General features: G+C 43.7%; 1 protein-coding gene and 1 pseudogene across 8 annotated transcripts in view; both read right to left on the reverse strand.

The window, feature by feature from the left end:
- The window catches only part of LOC143281845 (cilia- and flagella-associated protein 337-like), a 172181-nt gene that overhangs the window by 47300 nt on the left and 110219 nt on the right, over positions 1-14662 (reverse strand). For all 8 annotated transcript variants that reach the window (XM_076587099.1, XM_076587091.1, XM_076587116.1 and 5 more), the window contains 5 exons: positions 10673-10922; positions 6533-6679; positions 4708-4770; positions 2190-2415; positions 1105-1151 (listed from right to left, as the gene is read on the reverse strand). In XM_076587099.1, coding sequence (XP_076443214.1) covers positions 1105-1151; positions 2190-2415; positions 4708-4770; positions 6533-6679; positions 10673-10922 — 733 coding nt within the window. The remainder of the gene's footprint in view (positions 1-1104; positions 1152-2189; positions 2416-4707; positions 4771-6532; positions 6680-10672; positions 10923-14662) is intronic.
- Positions 8635-8779, reverse strand: LOC143294832 (U4 spliceosomal RNA; annotated as a pseudogene).

Consider the following 14662-nt stretch of genomic DNA (forward strand, 5'->3'; position numbering starts at 1 on the left):
GTTATTCTTGTCTCTATTCGCTGATGGAAGTAATGCTTGTTAATTAATTAGTTAATTATTGACTGATTCTATTCAATTTTTGCTAAGAACTCTTAAGATTTTCATTGGCAGAGACAGGCACATGGACTCATTTTCTTTTTAACATGGAAGATCAATTCCCTAGATCTCAAAGAAGAATCGTCCGAGGCAAATGACAGACAGACAGACAGACACGTTGTTCCCACTTCACCGTCAGCAATGGGAGAGGAAACAAAATGTCACATTCACGTTTCTTAGTTGTTTCTTAACAGACTGTGTGTGTGTGTGTGTGTGTGTGTGTGTGTGTGTGTGTGTGTGTGTGTGTGCGTGCGTGCGTGCGTGCGTGCGTGTGTGTGTGTGTGTGTGTGTGTGTGTGTGTGTGTGTGTTGGAGCTCATGTACGTTTATATGTATTTGACTGTGCTTTCATATCTGTGAAACTGCGTTTTGGGGGGCAGACCTGTTATGCATGTGTGGGTGTATGTGTGAATGTGTGTCTTCATGTTTTATATTTATTTGCTTATTTATCATCATTGTTGTCTTATTTATTTATTTAATTATTTATTTATTATTATTATTATTATTTTATCATTATTTTCATTACTACTATCTTTTTTTTATATCATAATTATTATTTATTTATTTATGTATGTACGCTTATCTATCTATATATATATATATATTATTTTTTTTCTCAAGGCCTGACTAAGCGCGTTGGGTTACGCTGCTGGTCAGGCATCTGCTTGGCAGATGTGGTGTAGCGTATATGGATTTGTCCGAACGCAGTGACGCCTCCTTGAGCTACTGAAACTGAAACTGAAACTTCTTAACAGATACACATACACACAGACCACCTCCACCACTACCACTACGGCCACCACCATCACCACCACCACCACCACTACAACCACCACCACTACCATCGCATAATAAAGTGCAAGGACGTTTATGCGTTACAACAAAATCTAAACCAAACCACAACTCACCAACAAACACATGCAAGAACCTATTATTGCTATCAAACAGCTATACATAAACGACGCTAAATTAATGATTCACAACATGCGTCACGAATGGAACTACTTACCTTTTCGTTGTACCAGTAGTCAAAACAGTAGGGCACATCACTCATAGCTGAAAACAACAACAACAACTGAGCATTAGTCTTGAATTTTGTTAGCTTTCTCTGCTTCAAAAAGAAAAAGAAAAAAAAAATATCCTGAGCTCGATATTGCCATGCTCATGTATGTGTGTATGAAGCACGTGGGTGTCAGCCAGCCAGCCAGCCAGCCAGCCTAACGAAGATAGGTAAGCAAACAGATAAACTGTGTCCATTCCTTCTCGGCGTTCATAAGAACGAAGGAAACAAATAAATATTAGCGGAGTGATGGCCTAGAGGTAACGCGTCCGCCTAGGAAGCGAGAGAATCTGAGCGCGCTGGTTCGAATCACGGCTCAGCCGCCGATATTAATTTTTCTCCCCCTCCACTAGACCTTGAGTGGTGGTCTGGGCGCTAGTCATTCGGATGAGACGATAAACCGAGGCCCCGTATGCAGCATGCACTTAGCGCACGTAAAAGAACCCACGGCAACAAAAGGGTTGCTCCTGGCAAAATTCTGAACAAAAATCCACTTCGATAGGAAAAACAAATAAAACTACACGCAGGAAAAAATACAAAAAATGGGTGGCGCTGTATATAGCGACGCGCTCTTCCTGGGGAGAGCAGCCCGAATTTCACACAGAGAGATCTGCTGTGATAAAAAGAAACACACACAAAAAAACACCCCCCCAAAAAAAAAACCCAACAAGGTAGCTTGTTCACCCATTAGCTCCTATCAAAAGACGACAACTCTCAACGTATTGGTTGGTTGCAGGACGAGAATAAAAACAAAATGTAAAAGAAGGAGGGGGAGGAGAAGGAGGACGAGGAGGAGAGGAAGAGGAAGATGAAGAAGAAGAAGGAGGAGGAGGAGGAGGAAAAGGACGAGGAGGAGGAGGAAGACGAGGTGGAGAGGGAGAAGAAGAAAAAGAAGGAGGAGGAGAAAGAGGACGACGAGGAGGAGGAGGAGCAGTAGGAGAAGAAGAAGACGATGATGATGATGATACGATGATGACGATGATGATGCACAAGATGAAGAAAGATGAAGAAGACAGCCTCAAGCCACTCCTCACAGCACAGGTGGAACTCCTCAAAGTACTGGTTGGTGGACACGTCGTAGAAGCGGATGTCGCGGCCCGTGGAGCCGACGGCGATCTTCTCGCAGTTGCGCATGTACACGGCGTCCGTGACCCACATTTTGAAGCGTCGCTTCTGAGGGCTGGAGTCACTCTCGTCGCTGGGGATGGTGTACGTCTTCTCCAGCGCCATACTGGGCTGCCACACGCTCATGGCTCCCTCCTGTCGAGTCAAAGACAAGACAAAAATTAATTCTTTGTTTTCGACGGTGATGTATAAGCAATAATGTGTTGTTGGTTCCCTCCCCCCTCACCCCTCCCCCCCCCTCTTCCAGTCCTTCTGTCGACTCAAAGACGAGACAGATTTCTTTATTTTGAGGATGATAGACAAGCAATAATGTGTTGTTGTTTTTCTGTTTTGAGGATGATAGATAAGCAATAATGTGTTGTTGTTTTTCTGTTTTGAGGATGATAGACAAGCAATAATGTGGTGTTGTTTTTCTGTTTTGAGGATGATAGATAAGCAATAATGTGTTGTTGTTTTTCTGTTTTGAGGATGATAGATAAGCAATAATGTGTTGTTTTTCTATTTTGAGGATGATAGACAAGCAATAATGTGTTGTTTTTCTATTTTGAGGATGATAGATAAGCAATAATGTGTTGTTTTTCTATTTTGAGGATGATAGACAAGCAATAATGTGTTGTTGTTTTTCTGTTTTGAGGATGATAGATAAGCAATAATGTGTTGTTGTTTTTTCTATTTTGAGGATGATAGATAAGCAATAATGTGTTGTTGTTTTTCTGTTTTGAGGATGATAGATAAGCAATAATGTGTTGTTGTTTTTCTGTTTTGAGGATGAAAGACAAGCAATAATGTGTTGTTGTTTTTCTGTTTTGAGGATGATAGATAAGCAATAATGTGTTGTTGTTTTTCTGTTTTGAGGATGAAAGACAAGCAATAATGTGTTGTTGTTTTTCTGTTTTGAGGATGAAAGACAAGCAATAATGTGTTGTTGTTTTTCTATTTTGAGGATGATAGATAAGCAATAATGTGTTGTTGTTTTTCTCCTCATCCAATCCTGTCAAGACAAAATTCCTTATTTTTGAGGTTAAAATTCTTTTGTTTTCGACGATGACTCGGATAGATACGCCTTTTTTTTCTTCTCATCCAGTGCTTCTGTCAGGTCAAAGAGAAGACAAGATAAGAAGAAAATCTTCGAGGACTAGAACCCAGACCACCTAACAAAGTCCAGTGGATGAGAAAGGAGGGAGGGAGGGGGAGGGAGGGAGGGAGGGGGAAGCAATCCCAGCCCTTTCCGAACTTCTCTTCCTCGTCAGTCTGTGTACCACCAGGCCACTTTTAATGAAGTAAAAATGGTTTCGATATCACTATCATCGTGCCAATCAAACAGTTACGGGTTTGGTTTTTTTCTGATACAAATACTGCCAGTTTGTGAACAAATCCGAACCATCCATCTCTCTCTGTCTCTCTCCCCCGTCTGTCTATCTCGGTCGATCTCTCATGACCAGCCCTGCCCAAATCAAACACTGTACAACAGAACCACGCCTATAATGGGCAAACACTTATGCCGAGTATTACCGGTAACCAAACAGAACAAGCACAATGTTCTCTCCGCCCTATTCAAACTCTCTCTCTCTCTCTCTCTCTCTCTCTCTCTCTCTCTCTCTCTCTCTCTGTCCATCTATCTATCGTTCTTCGGGTTTCTGTCTCTCGATCTCTATCTCTTTCTCTCTCTCTCAGTCTTTCTGGCTTTGATTGCCCGTCACACCGACCGCCAGAGCCACACGCAGCCGCCCCTCAAACACATCTCTCTCGCTCCCTTCTTCCATATTCCTCTCTCTCTCTCTCTCCATTGATCGTATACAGACAGCAACGTAAAATCCCCTGACAGATAACGGGACACGGAGCCTTGTGCAAACATACGAACACACTGACGGACACGCTACCTTCCACGCACAAGTAACGTTCAACCTTAACAACACGTTGTACTGCAGCCGTATAAAGAACAGCCTTCATGGAAAACATTTCTTCTTCTTTTGCGTTCACTCGTATGCACACGAGTGGGCTTTTACGTGTATGACCGTTCAACATGCTCCGCACAGCTTACTAAAACACACACACACACACACACGCACACACTCTCTCTCTCTCTCTCTCTCTCTCTCTCTCTCTCACACACACAATCACACTCACACAAACTCTCCCTCTCCCTCACACACATATACACATAAACTCACACACACACACACACACACATACATACACACACACACACACACGCACGCACACACACAAACACACACGCACGCACGCACACACACGCACACACACACACGCACGCACGCACACATACACACACACACACACACACGCACACACAAACTCTCCCTCTCTCTCACACACATATACACATAGACTCTCTCTCTCTCTCTCACACACACACACACACACACACACACACACACACACACACACACATCCCCCGTCCCTTACCTTGCTGATGGTAACGTATCTGGTTGGGGCGTCCACCGCCACTATCTTGGTGCTTGGTTCTTGCTGCACACCACAACATCATCACATGGGCACAACTCAGTGTCCGCATCATACAGAGAGAAGTTAGGGAACATCATTCTGGTGATGCCCGCTCCTCGCGTAAATCCATCTCAGTTACATCTTTGTGCTTGTGTCTCAGTTACATCTTTGTGCTTGTGTCTCAGTTACATCTTTGTGCTTGTGTCTCAGTTACATCTTTGTGCTTGTGTCTCAGTTACATCTTTGTAGCACATCTTTGTGCGTGCTTGTGTCTCAGTTACATCTTTGTGCTTGTGTCTCAGTTACATCTTTGTGCTTGTGTCTCAGTTACATCTTTGTAGCACATCTTTGTGCGTGCTTGTGTCTCAGTTACATCTTTGTGCTTGTGTCTTAGTTACATCTTTGTGCTTGTGCTACATCTTTGTGCTTGTGTTACATCTTTGTGCTTGTGTCTCAGTTACATCTTTGTGTTTGTGTCTGAGTTTCATCTTTGTGTTAGTTACTTCTTTGTGTTTGTGTCTGAGTTACATCTTTGTGCTTATGTCTGAGTTACATCTTTGTGTTTGTGTCTGAGTTACATCTTTGTGTTAGTTACTTCTTTGTGTTTGTGTCTCCGTTACATCTTTGTGTTTGTGTCTGAGTTACATCTTTGTGTTAGTTTCATCTTTGTGTTTGTGTCTTCTTTACATCTTTGTGTTTGTGTCTCAGTTACATCTTTGTGTTAGTTACATCTTTGTGTTTGCATCTCCCTTACATCTTTGTGTTAGTTACATCTTTGCGTTTGTGTCTCCGTTACATCTTTGTGTTAGTTACAAACAGTTACATCTTTGTGTTTGTGTCTCAGTTACATCTCTGTTTGTGTCTCAGTTACATCTTTGTGTTTGTGTCTCCGTTACATCTCTGTGTCTCAGTTACATCTTTGTGTTTGTGTCTCAGTTTCTCTTTGTGTCTTAGTTGGATCTTTGTGTTTGTGTCTCCGTTACATCTCTGTGTTTGTGTCTCCGTTACATCTCTGTGTTTGTGTCTCAGATGCATCTTTGTGTTTGTTTTGTTTTGGATTAAGGCATCAGAACAAGGTACAGGTACAGAACGGCATATTGGCTGGTTGTGTTTTCACGAGTAAGATGACATCCCAAAGGCTCTCTCTCTCTCTCTCTCTCTCTCTCTCTCTCTCTCTCTCTCTCTCTCTCTCTTCCACCTCAGTTCCATGGAGGTCACGAAGAACCGTTTCCTTTTTTTTTCTTTTTATCATTTCCCCCCTTCATATCTATCTGTCTCCGCACACACACACACACACACACACACACACACACACACACACACACACACACACACACACACACACACACACTCGCACGCACAAGCATAATAATATACACACACACTCACACACACACACATTCACAAACAAACACACGCACAAACATAGTACACACATACACACGCACACACATACACACACACACACACACACATACTCACACAGTCTCATACACACATTCACAAACACACACACACAAACACACACACACACACACACACACACACACACACACACACACACACACACACGCAATCACCCAAACACACACACACACACACATAACACACAAACACACACAATCGCACAAACACACGCACACACACAATCACACACACACACACACACACACACACACACACACACACACACACAAACACACACACACACACACACACACACACAAACACACGCCACCCCCCCGACACGTACACCCGCACACAGAGAAGAGGTGCCCCCACTCACCCTGTTGTGGACGATGTGCCTGATGACGGCCTCCACCTGGAAGGGGGTGTCCTTCTTGGTCCTCAGGTAGTCGTTCTCGCGGTACAGCAGCATCATGTAGGTCAGGAACTCCTCCCAGTCCACGTACCCGTCACACGACGTGTCCAGCTGAAACAGGCCACAGGCGGCATGTGCCTGAGTGAGCAACAACAACGACGACGACAACAACAGCATCAACGACAACGATAACGACGACAACAACGACAACATTAACAACAACAAAAACAACACGACAACAACAACGACAACGACGACAACATTAACAACGACAACAACAACAACGATAACGACGACAACAACGATGATAATGACGACAACAACGACAACAACAACAAAACGACAACAAAAACGACAACAACAACAGCAACGACAACAGCAACAACGACACCAACAACGACGACAACAACAACAACGATAACGACGACAATAACGACGATAATGACAACAACAACAACGATAATGACGACAACAACAAAACGACAGCAACAACGACAACGACGACAACAACAACGACAACAACAACGACAATAACAGCAACGACAACAACAACGACAACAGCATCAACGACAACAACGACAACGACGACAACAACGACGATAATGACGACAACAACAACGGCAACAACAACAAAACGACAACGACGACAACAACAACGACAACAGGAACAACGACAACAACAACGACAACAACAACGATAACGACGACAATAACGACGATAATGACAACAACAACAACAACGATAACGACGACAATAACGACGATAATGACAACAACAACAACAACGATAACGACGACAACAACGACGATAATGACGACAACAACAAAACGACAGCAACAACAACAACGACAACAACAACGACAACAGCAACAACGACAACAACAACGACAATAACATCAACGACAACAACAACGACAACAGCATCAACGACAACAACGATAACGACGACAACAACGACGATAATGACGACAACAACAACGGCAACAACAACAAAACGACAACGACGACAACAACAACGACAACAGGAACAACGACAACAACAATAACGACGACAACAACATCGACGACAACAACAACAACGACAACAACAACAACGACAACAGCCACATCAATAATAATCATTATCAATATCATCGACGCCGTCGTCGGTACTTTCATTTTCATCTCACTTGTCCATGCCGGAAAAAAAAAAATCTCACCCCAAAATAACCACACCCAAAAGCATAAAAGCAAAAACAGACTCACCAAAAATCACCCCGACGAAAACAAAAACACAAAACAAGAACCACCCTTACCCATCATCACCAGCCTGACATGTACGGCTGCCCATCAAAGGCAACCTGTCTGCGGGTGACGAGGGCGATGGAGACGATTACCACCACCATCATCACAGTTCAGTTCAGTTTCAGTTTCAGTAGCTCAAGGAGGCGTCACTGCGTTCGGACAAATCCATATACGCTACACCACATCTGCCAAGCAGATGCCTGACCAGCAGCGTAACCCAACGTCTTAACTCCCGAGAGCAAGGTTTCGGTTGCGCATGCGCACTAGAGCCTATCCATAAAAGGGAAAGGGGCGGAGTTTATCTATAAAAAGCGCGAGCACGTGTCCGGTAGAAATGTAAACATGTGGGAGGTGAAAGCAAAACAAAGACCGACTCACTGTTAGCGGAGAAAGATATCCGTGTACTCCTGCCACACAATGTGGTCGTTTACGGTTGCCAACGTCGAGGGGCTGTCTGCATGCTTTCCAATTCTCACCGGACAGTACCACGTGCTGGTGCTATTTTTATCTGACAGACACGTCTAGCGCAAACACAAACGGCTCTAGCTCCGCCCCTTTTCTCTGCATTCAAATTTTGTATTACGTGTAGCTGACACATTTTGTACTTTCCAAAGTCAATTCAGGTCTAGATTGGAAGCTGCTAGGCAAATCTCGCTCTCTGCCATAAATGAAGCCAAACCGTAGCTTTATTAGGCTTTTATTTTGAATAAACCTTCACCGACGTCACAGTGTCAGACTCTGGTGAGAAACTGGCTTGATTCAAATCGCCCGCCATTTATAGTCCGGTTCAGGCTTTAAAAAGATTGCGCATGCCGACCCGAAGGTCGTACCATCGTCAGCGCGGGGTATTGGGATTAGTTTTCAACTAGCAATAACCACGCCTCGGTTAAACCTCATCGGCTATGGTACCGCCACTGCGCAAAGCTCAAGCGAGTCGGACTTCTTACCCATTTAAAGTTTGAGAATAGGTTGAGGTCGTCACTGTAACAATGATGATGATCATCATCACCATGACCATCACCACCACCGGCATTATCATCGTCATTGTTATTACCATCAACCGATGCGTCCGAGAGTTACCGTCGTCAACTAGAGGAGACAAGTTGTTCTTGGTTTACATCAGCAACAAAAACAATTAAACAATTACATCATCATATTTGTTTTTACATCTAAAATATTACCTGCAAAAGTGTGGAATGAATGTATGAAATGGTGTATAAGATATTTTTTACATTTGTGTCTTCGTTATATTCCTAATAGCTGTTGTTGTTTTTTTTCTTTTTTTTTTACAGTTCTGGTCTCCATGTTGTTTACTTGTCTGTGTTGCGATAATTCACCTGACCAAATTTCTCTAGTTGGAGATAATGAAGTTATTCTTATCTTATCTTGTCTGACTATCCAGCTGTTCAGCTAAAGGCAGCTTGCCCGGGAGTAACACCACCACCATCACCAGTAACAACTCACTCACTCTCTCTCTCTCTGTGCCTGTCTCTCCCCCACAAACTCTGTCCTCTCTGTGTCTGTCCCCCCACTCTCTCCCATTCATTTCTGATCTCTCCATGTCCTTTGCCATCACCAACACCACCTCAAGTTCAATACAAGCATCCTACCTCATTACTCAAACCATCCTCTCGCTCTAGTAGTCCCCTTTCCTTCTCCTCCCACCCAGAAAGAAGTAATAAGAGAAGAGAATAAGAAAAACAAGAGAGGCAAAGCCTTCAAGACTCACTTGTGATACACTTTTAAAAAAAAAAGCCAAGCTTTTTATGTATTGAGTATAATTTCAAAATGTAATGTTTAAGATGAGAAAGATCAGTTTAAAGCAAATTAAGTCCCCTAGCATTAATTACAGAGTAATTTCCCTTTTTTTACTATCCGCACCAAAACCTTTGCAAAATAAATAAAACTTCCATGCTTAGCAAAAGAAGTTCCTGTTTGAACAAAAAAATGATAATAATGACTGCTCTTGTTGTTGGGTCAGAATATCAGATCAAAGTGCCAAGTTTAGAGAATACAAAAAATATAAGTATAACAGTAAATGCAGTTTGCATACAATTAGGCTTCATTTTTTATTTTTTTGTGCCCATCCCAGAGGTGCAATATTATTTTAAACAAGATGACTGGAAAGAACTGAATTTTCCCTATTTTTATGCCTAATTTGGTGTCAACTGACAAAGTATTTGCAGAGAAAATGTCAATGTTAAAGTTTACCACGGACACACAGACACACCACATCTGCTAAGCAGATGCCTGGCCAGCAGCGTGGCCCAACGCGCTTAATCAGGCCTTGTGGAAAAACAAGTGCACAAAAAGTAAATGGATAAATAAATAAATAAATAAATAAGTAAATAGATAAACGAATAACATAAAGATGTAAGCAGACAGATAATGAAATGAAATGAATTGCAGGAACAAAGGATAAATGTACAATTAGGAAAGAAAAAAAATCATCATCAACAACAAAACAAATTGAACGAAGCAAAACAAAGAGGCAAAAACTACACACAACTCCGCCTCACCCTCTCACCCTCCGCCCCACCCCTAACTCTCCCCTCCCCGACCTCCCTCTAAAATCTCCATCCCTCTCCAGAAAATACGTCTACCTGATCCTCCTCATCCTAGATGAACAAAGAGGAAAGAAAAAAAATCATCATCAACAACAACAATGAAACAAACAAAGAAACAAACAAAAAGAAACCCAAACAAATAAAACAACAACACACAATTCCGCCTCAACCCATCCCCAATCCACCCGACCTCCTGCTGATACCTCCACCCCTCTCCAGAAAACCCGTCTCCCTCATCCTCATCCTCCTCACCTTGGTGAAGAGTTTTTCCAGGTACTCATCGTAGTCGTGCGTGCCCAGCACCTTGGCCACGGCGTCCTGGAACTCCTGCAGGTTCATGCAGCCCGGAGTTCGCTTCTCGATCTTGTCGGGCAGGCAGTCTCCCTGCGGCACGCGGATGTCCTCGGGCTTGTGCCGCTCGAACTCGTTCTGCAGCTCCTGGAGGTGCTGCAGCTTGATCTTCTCCTCCAGGCGTACCGCGGGGTTGTTCTCCTTGTCGAAGCTGTCGGACACAGAGAAAGAGAAGGGAATATAAGAACATACATAATCATGAAGGATCTTCATCATTAATAACATCATCATCAGAGTCATCATCATCATCATCACCAGAGTCATCGTCTTCTGCTTCTTCTTCTCCTCCTTCTCTTTCTTCTTCTTCTTCTCCTCCTCCTCTTTCTTCTTCTTCTCCTCCTCCTCGATCTTCTTCTTCTCTTCCTCCTCCTCCACCTCCTCCTGTCCCAGAGTATCAAGATCGTAGGAGCACCACCCGTGACCTTGCAACCAGTTCTCTCCGTTTCTCGTCTCTTCTGTTGAATAATGTTCCCAGTCAGTTGTCCATGAAGGTTTTACACCTCTATCTTTCTTTGAGTAGTTTCTCTTCTCTCTCTCTAATAGGCAAAAGAGCTACAATATGTTTTCATTTAACTTTGTCAAGTCTTTTGACTGAAGAGCTGATTTCCTGTTCCTGTCCTCTTACTTCCTAGCTGTCAGTTTTGATAAACAAAAAGAAGGGTAACACTTTGCTCTGCAAGCCGTTATTGCTTTTCATCTGCTGGCACACACATCAAATTAAAAAAATAATAATAATGTGAAGAAAAATGAACCAAGAAACCTCAAAAAACGAAGTTCACGGACCACTCCAACGGCCATCCATTTGATATGGGCTGACAGGAACAGAAACAGACACAAGAAGGTTGGAGAGGAGTGTGGAGATTCTGGTACTGTTTTGCAGTGATTGTGCTGTGTGATACTGATATCAACCCTGACTCCTGGGAGGAATCTGCAGTGGACCGTGACAAATGGCGCGCTGCTGTGCACAAAGGCGCCAAGTTGTGCGAGGCCAACAGGACTGCTGCAGCTGTTCAGAAGAGGCAGGCCAGAAAGTCACGGGCAAACAAGCTCCCTGACAATGATATGCCTATCTTTGTCTGCCCCAACTGTCAGCGAACATTTCGTGCGCAGATTGAACTATTCAGCCATCTGCGCATTCACAGATAGATTCATGAGCATCCTCCCCCCCCCCACCACCCTCCCCCCAATCCCCAGCTGGATGACAACGATGGTCATCATCGATCTCGATGGACACACCACACACACTGTGCAGTGTATTGTATTGTATTGTATTACTTTTTGTCACAACACATTTCTCTGCGTGAAATTCAGGCTGTTCTCCCCCGGGGACAACACGTCGCCACAGAGTGGAGCGACATTTTCTTCTGTCTGCCTGCCTATTTGTTTTTTTCGTTTTTTGTTTTTTGTTGTTGGTTTTGTTGTTGTTGTTGTTGTTGTTGTTTTAACTCACTCAGTACGGCCAGTCCTCTCTTCTCCTCTACACAGACCCCTCGGATGTCCAGTGGGTGTCTCAATGACCCAACCTTTAGCTTCCGTCGTCAGATCTGTGGTATTCTTTGTCAACATTCACCTCTTCAGTATAAGAGCGTTCCGCTTGCAATATTTTGATGATGGTAATTGGGATGAAACGCTGTTAACGTCGTCTCTTTCGCCGTTCGTATGGAGAGAGTTAATCAAGGCTGATTTTCTACGAATTTTGTGTGCGTCATTATATTGCACTGTATTATCCTGTATTGTATTGTTGTGTACCGTCGAGTATGCACTGAATCGTATGATACTGTATTGTAATTGCACTGCACTGTACTGCATCGTACTGAACTGTCACACGTTGTACAGCTTTGTCCTTTTTGCGACAAAATCTCACCAGATGGGTACAGTCAAGGGCTACGTCGACAGAGACACAACAAACAGAACACGAAAACACAACATGCCCACGATGAAATGAATGCAGAAGAAAGAAGGGGAGACGGGCGCAATAGCTGAGTGGTTAAAGCGTTGGACTGTCAATCTGAGGGTCCCGGGTTCGAATCACGGTGACGGCGCCTGGTGGGTAAAGGGTGGAGATTTTTCACGATCTCCCAGGTCAACATATGTGCAGACCTGCTAGTGCCTGGACCCCCTTCGTGTGTATATGCAAGCAGAAGATCAAATACGCACGTTAAAGATCCTGTAATCCATGTCAGCGTTCGGTGGGTTATGGAAACAAGAAGATACCCAGCATGCACACCCCCGAAAACGGAGTATGGCTGCCTACATGGCGGGGTAAAAACGGTCATACACGTAAAAGCCCACTCGTGTGCATACGAGTGAACGCAGAAGAAGAAGAAAGAAGGGGAAAATGCATGTCTTTTCTGGCGTGCGTCTGAGTGTGTGGTACACCTACTGCGCTCACAATGCCATGAACTGGAATCAAACAAAGGAAACAGAAACGTAAGAGAATATTACACACGCATACACACACTCTCTCTCTTTCTCCGTGTCTCTCTTGTTTGTGTCTTACAATTACAGGGAGAGAGAGAGAGAGAGAGAGGGGAGGGGGAGGGGGTCACAGAGAGAGAATGTGAAACTATTCTTTTGTTGGCTTTAACGTTTTACAGCTCTGGTAATGCAGTATAAAACACGGCGTCAGCAAAGGAATTAAAAAAAAAAAAAACACATACAGAGACACACACAAACAAACAAAACACCTAAAAACGCGAACAAGTAAATGAATATTAAAGCAAGCTTCCAGCAGCTTGTGCACAAGTAAATTCAAGCAAATCACTATAACAACTAAAATGCAGTTTCTGAATAAGATAGGCGTATTCTTCACTGTTCACACACACACACACACACACACACACACACACACACACACACACACACACACACACACACGCACGCACGTACGCATGCATGCACTCACACACACACACACACAACAAACACTCTTTCTACCTGTCTCTCTATCTCAGGCAAGTACACGGACAAACGTGCAAACACACAAAATAACAAATAACACGATGCTCATGAACAACAGAACCAATCAAAGGTTAACATTCAACATTGTGTGTGTGTGTGTGTGTGTGTGTGTGTGTGTGTGTGTGCGTGCGCGCGCGCGTTTGTGTATGCGCACGCGCGCCTGTGCGTGCGCGAGCTTAATGTCATGTGAAATACACAATAGGTTTCAACTGTTTCTCTCAACCACATGGTTTTTGTTTGTTTTGTTTTCGATTGTCCAGAAAACCGGAACGAATAATCTACAGGTCTTGAACAAAAAACGGGAGCAACTTAAAGGGGATGGAGGAAACTAAAGAGAGGAAGGGGAGAGGGGGATAATAGTGGAGGGGGGAATGGAAGGGGGAGGGAGGGTACAGACTTGGTGTGGTTGTGTGTGTGTGTGTGTGTGTGTGTGTGTGTGTGTGTTGTGTGTGTGTTGGTGTGTGTGTGTGTGTGTGTGTGTGTGTGTGTGTTTGGTGTGTGTCTGTGTGTGTGTGTGTGTGTGGTGGTTGGGTGAGGGGGGTGAATTCAAAGCAGTTATTAGGGTGCTGCGTCAACACAAGGAAATCGTAGAGTGGGGGAACAAGTTCTCGTGTGAAGGGATCGACGACAGCTGACATAATACGTGGAATAACGACAATGCCATAATATTTTCCTCTTAATCGATATCTTCTTCTTTTTTCTGTTATGTGTTTATATGTTGCTACAACGATGACGCGCGCGCGCGTGCGCGCACACATACACACACGCACACACACAGACACACAAACGCAGATACAAACATAAACGCACATACACACATAGATTTACAAACATACAGTCGCAATGAGAGAGAGAGAGAGAGAGAGAGAGAGAGACAGAGAGAGAGACAGAGATGGATGCAGACAGACAGGCATGAAGATAATACACGCA

The sequence above is a fragment of the Babylonia areolata genome, chromosome 1 (assembly GCF_041734735.1).
Source record: "Babylonia areolata isolate BAREFJ2019XMU chromosome 1, ASM4173473v1, whole genome shotgun sequence".
NCBI lineage: Eukaryota > Metazoa > Mollusca > Gastropoda > Neogastropoda > Buccinidae > Babylonia > Babylonia areolata.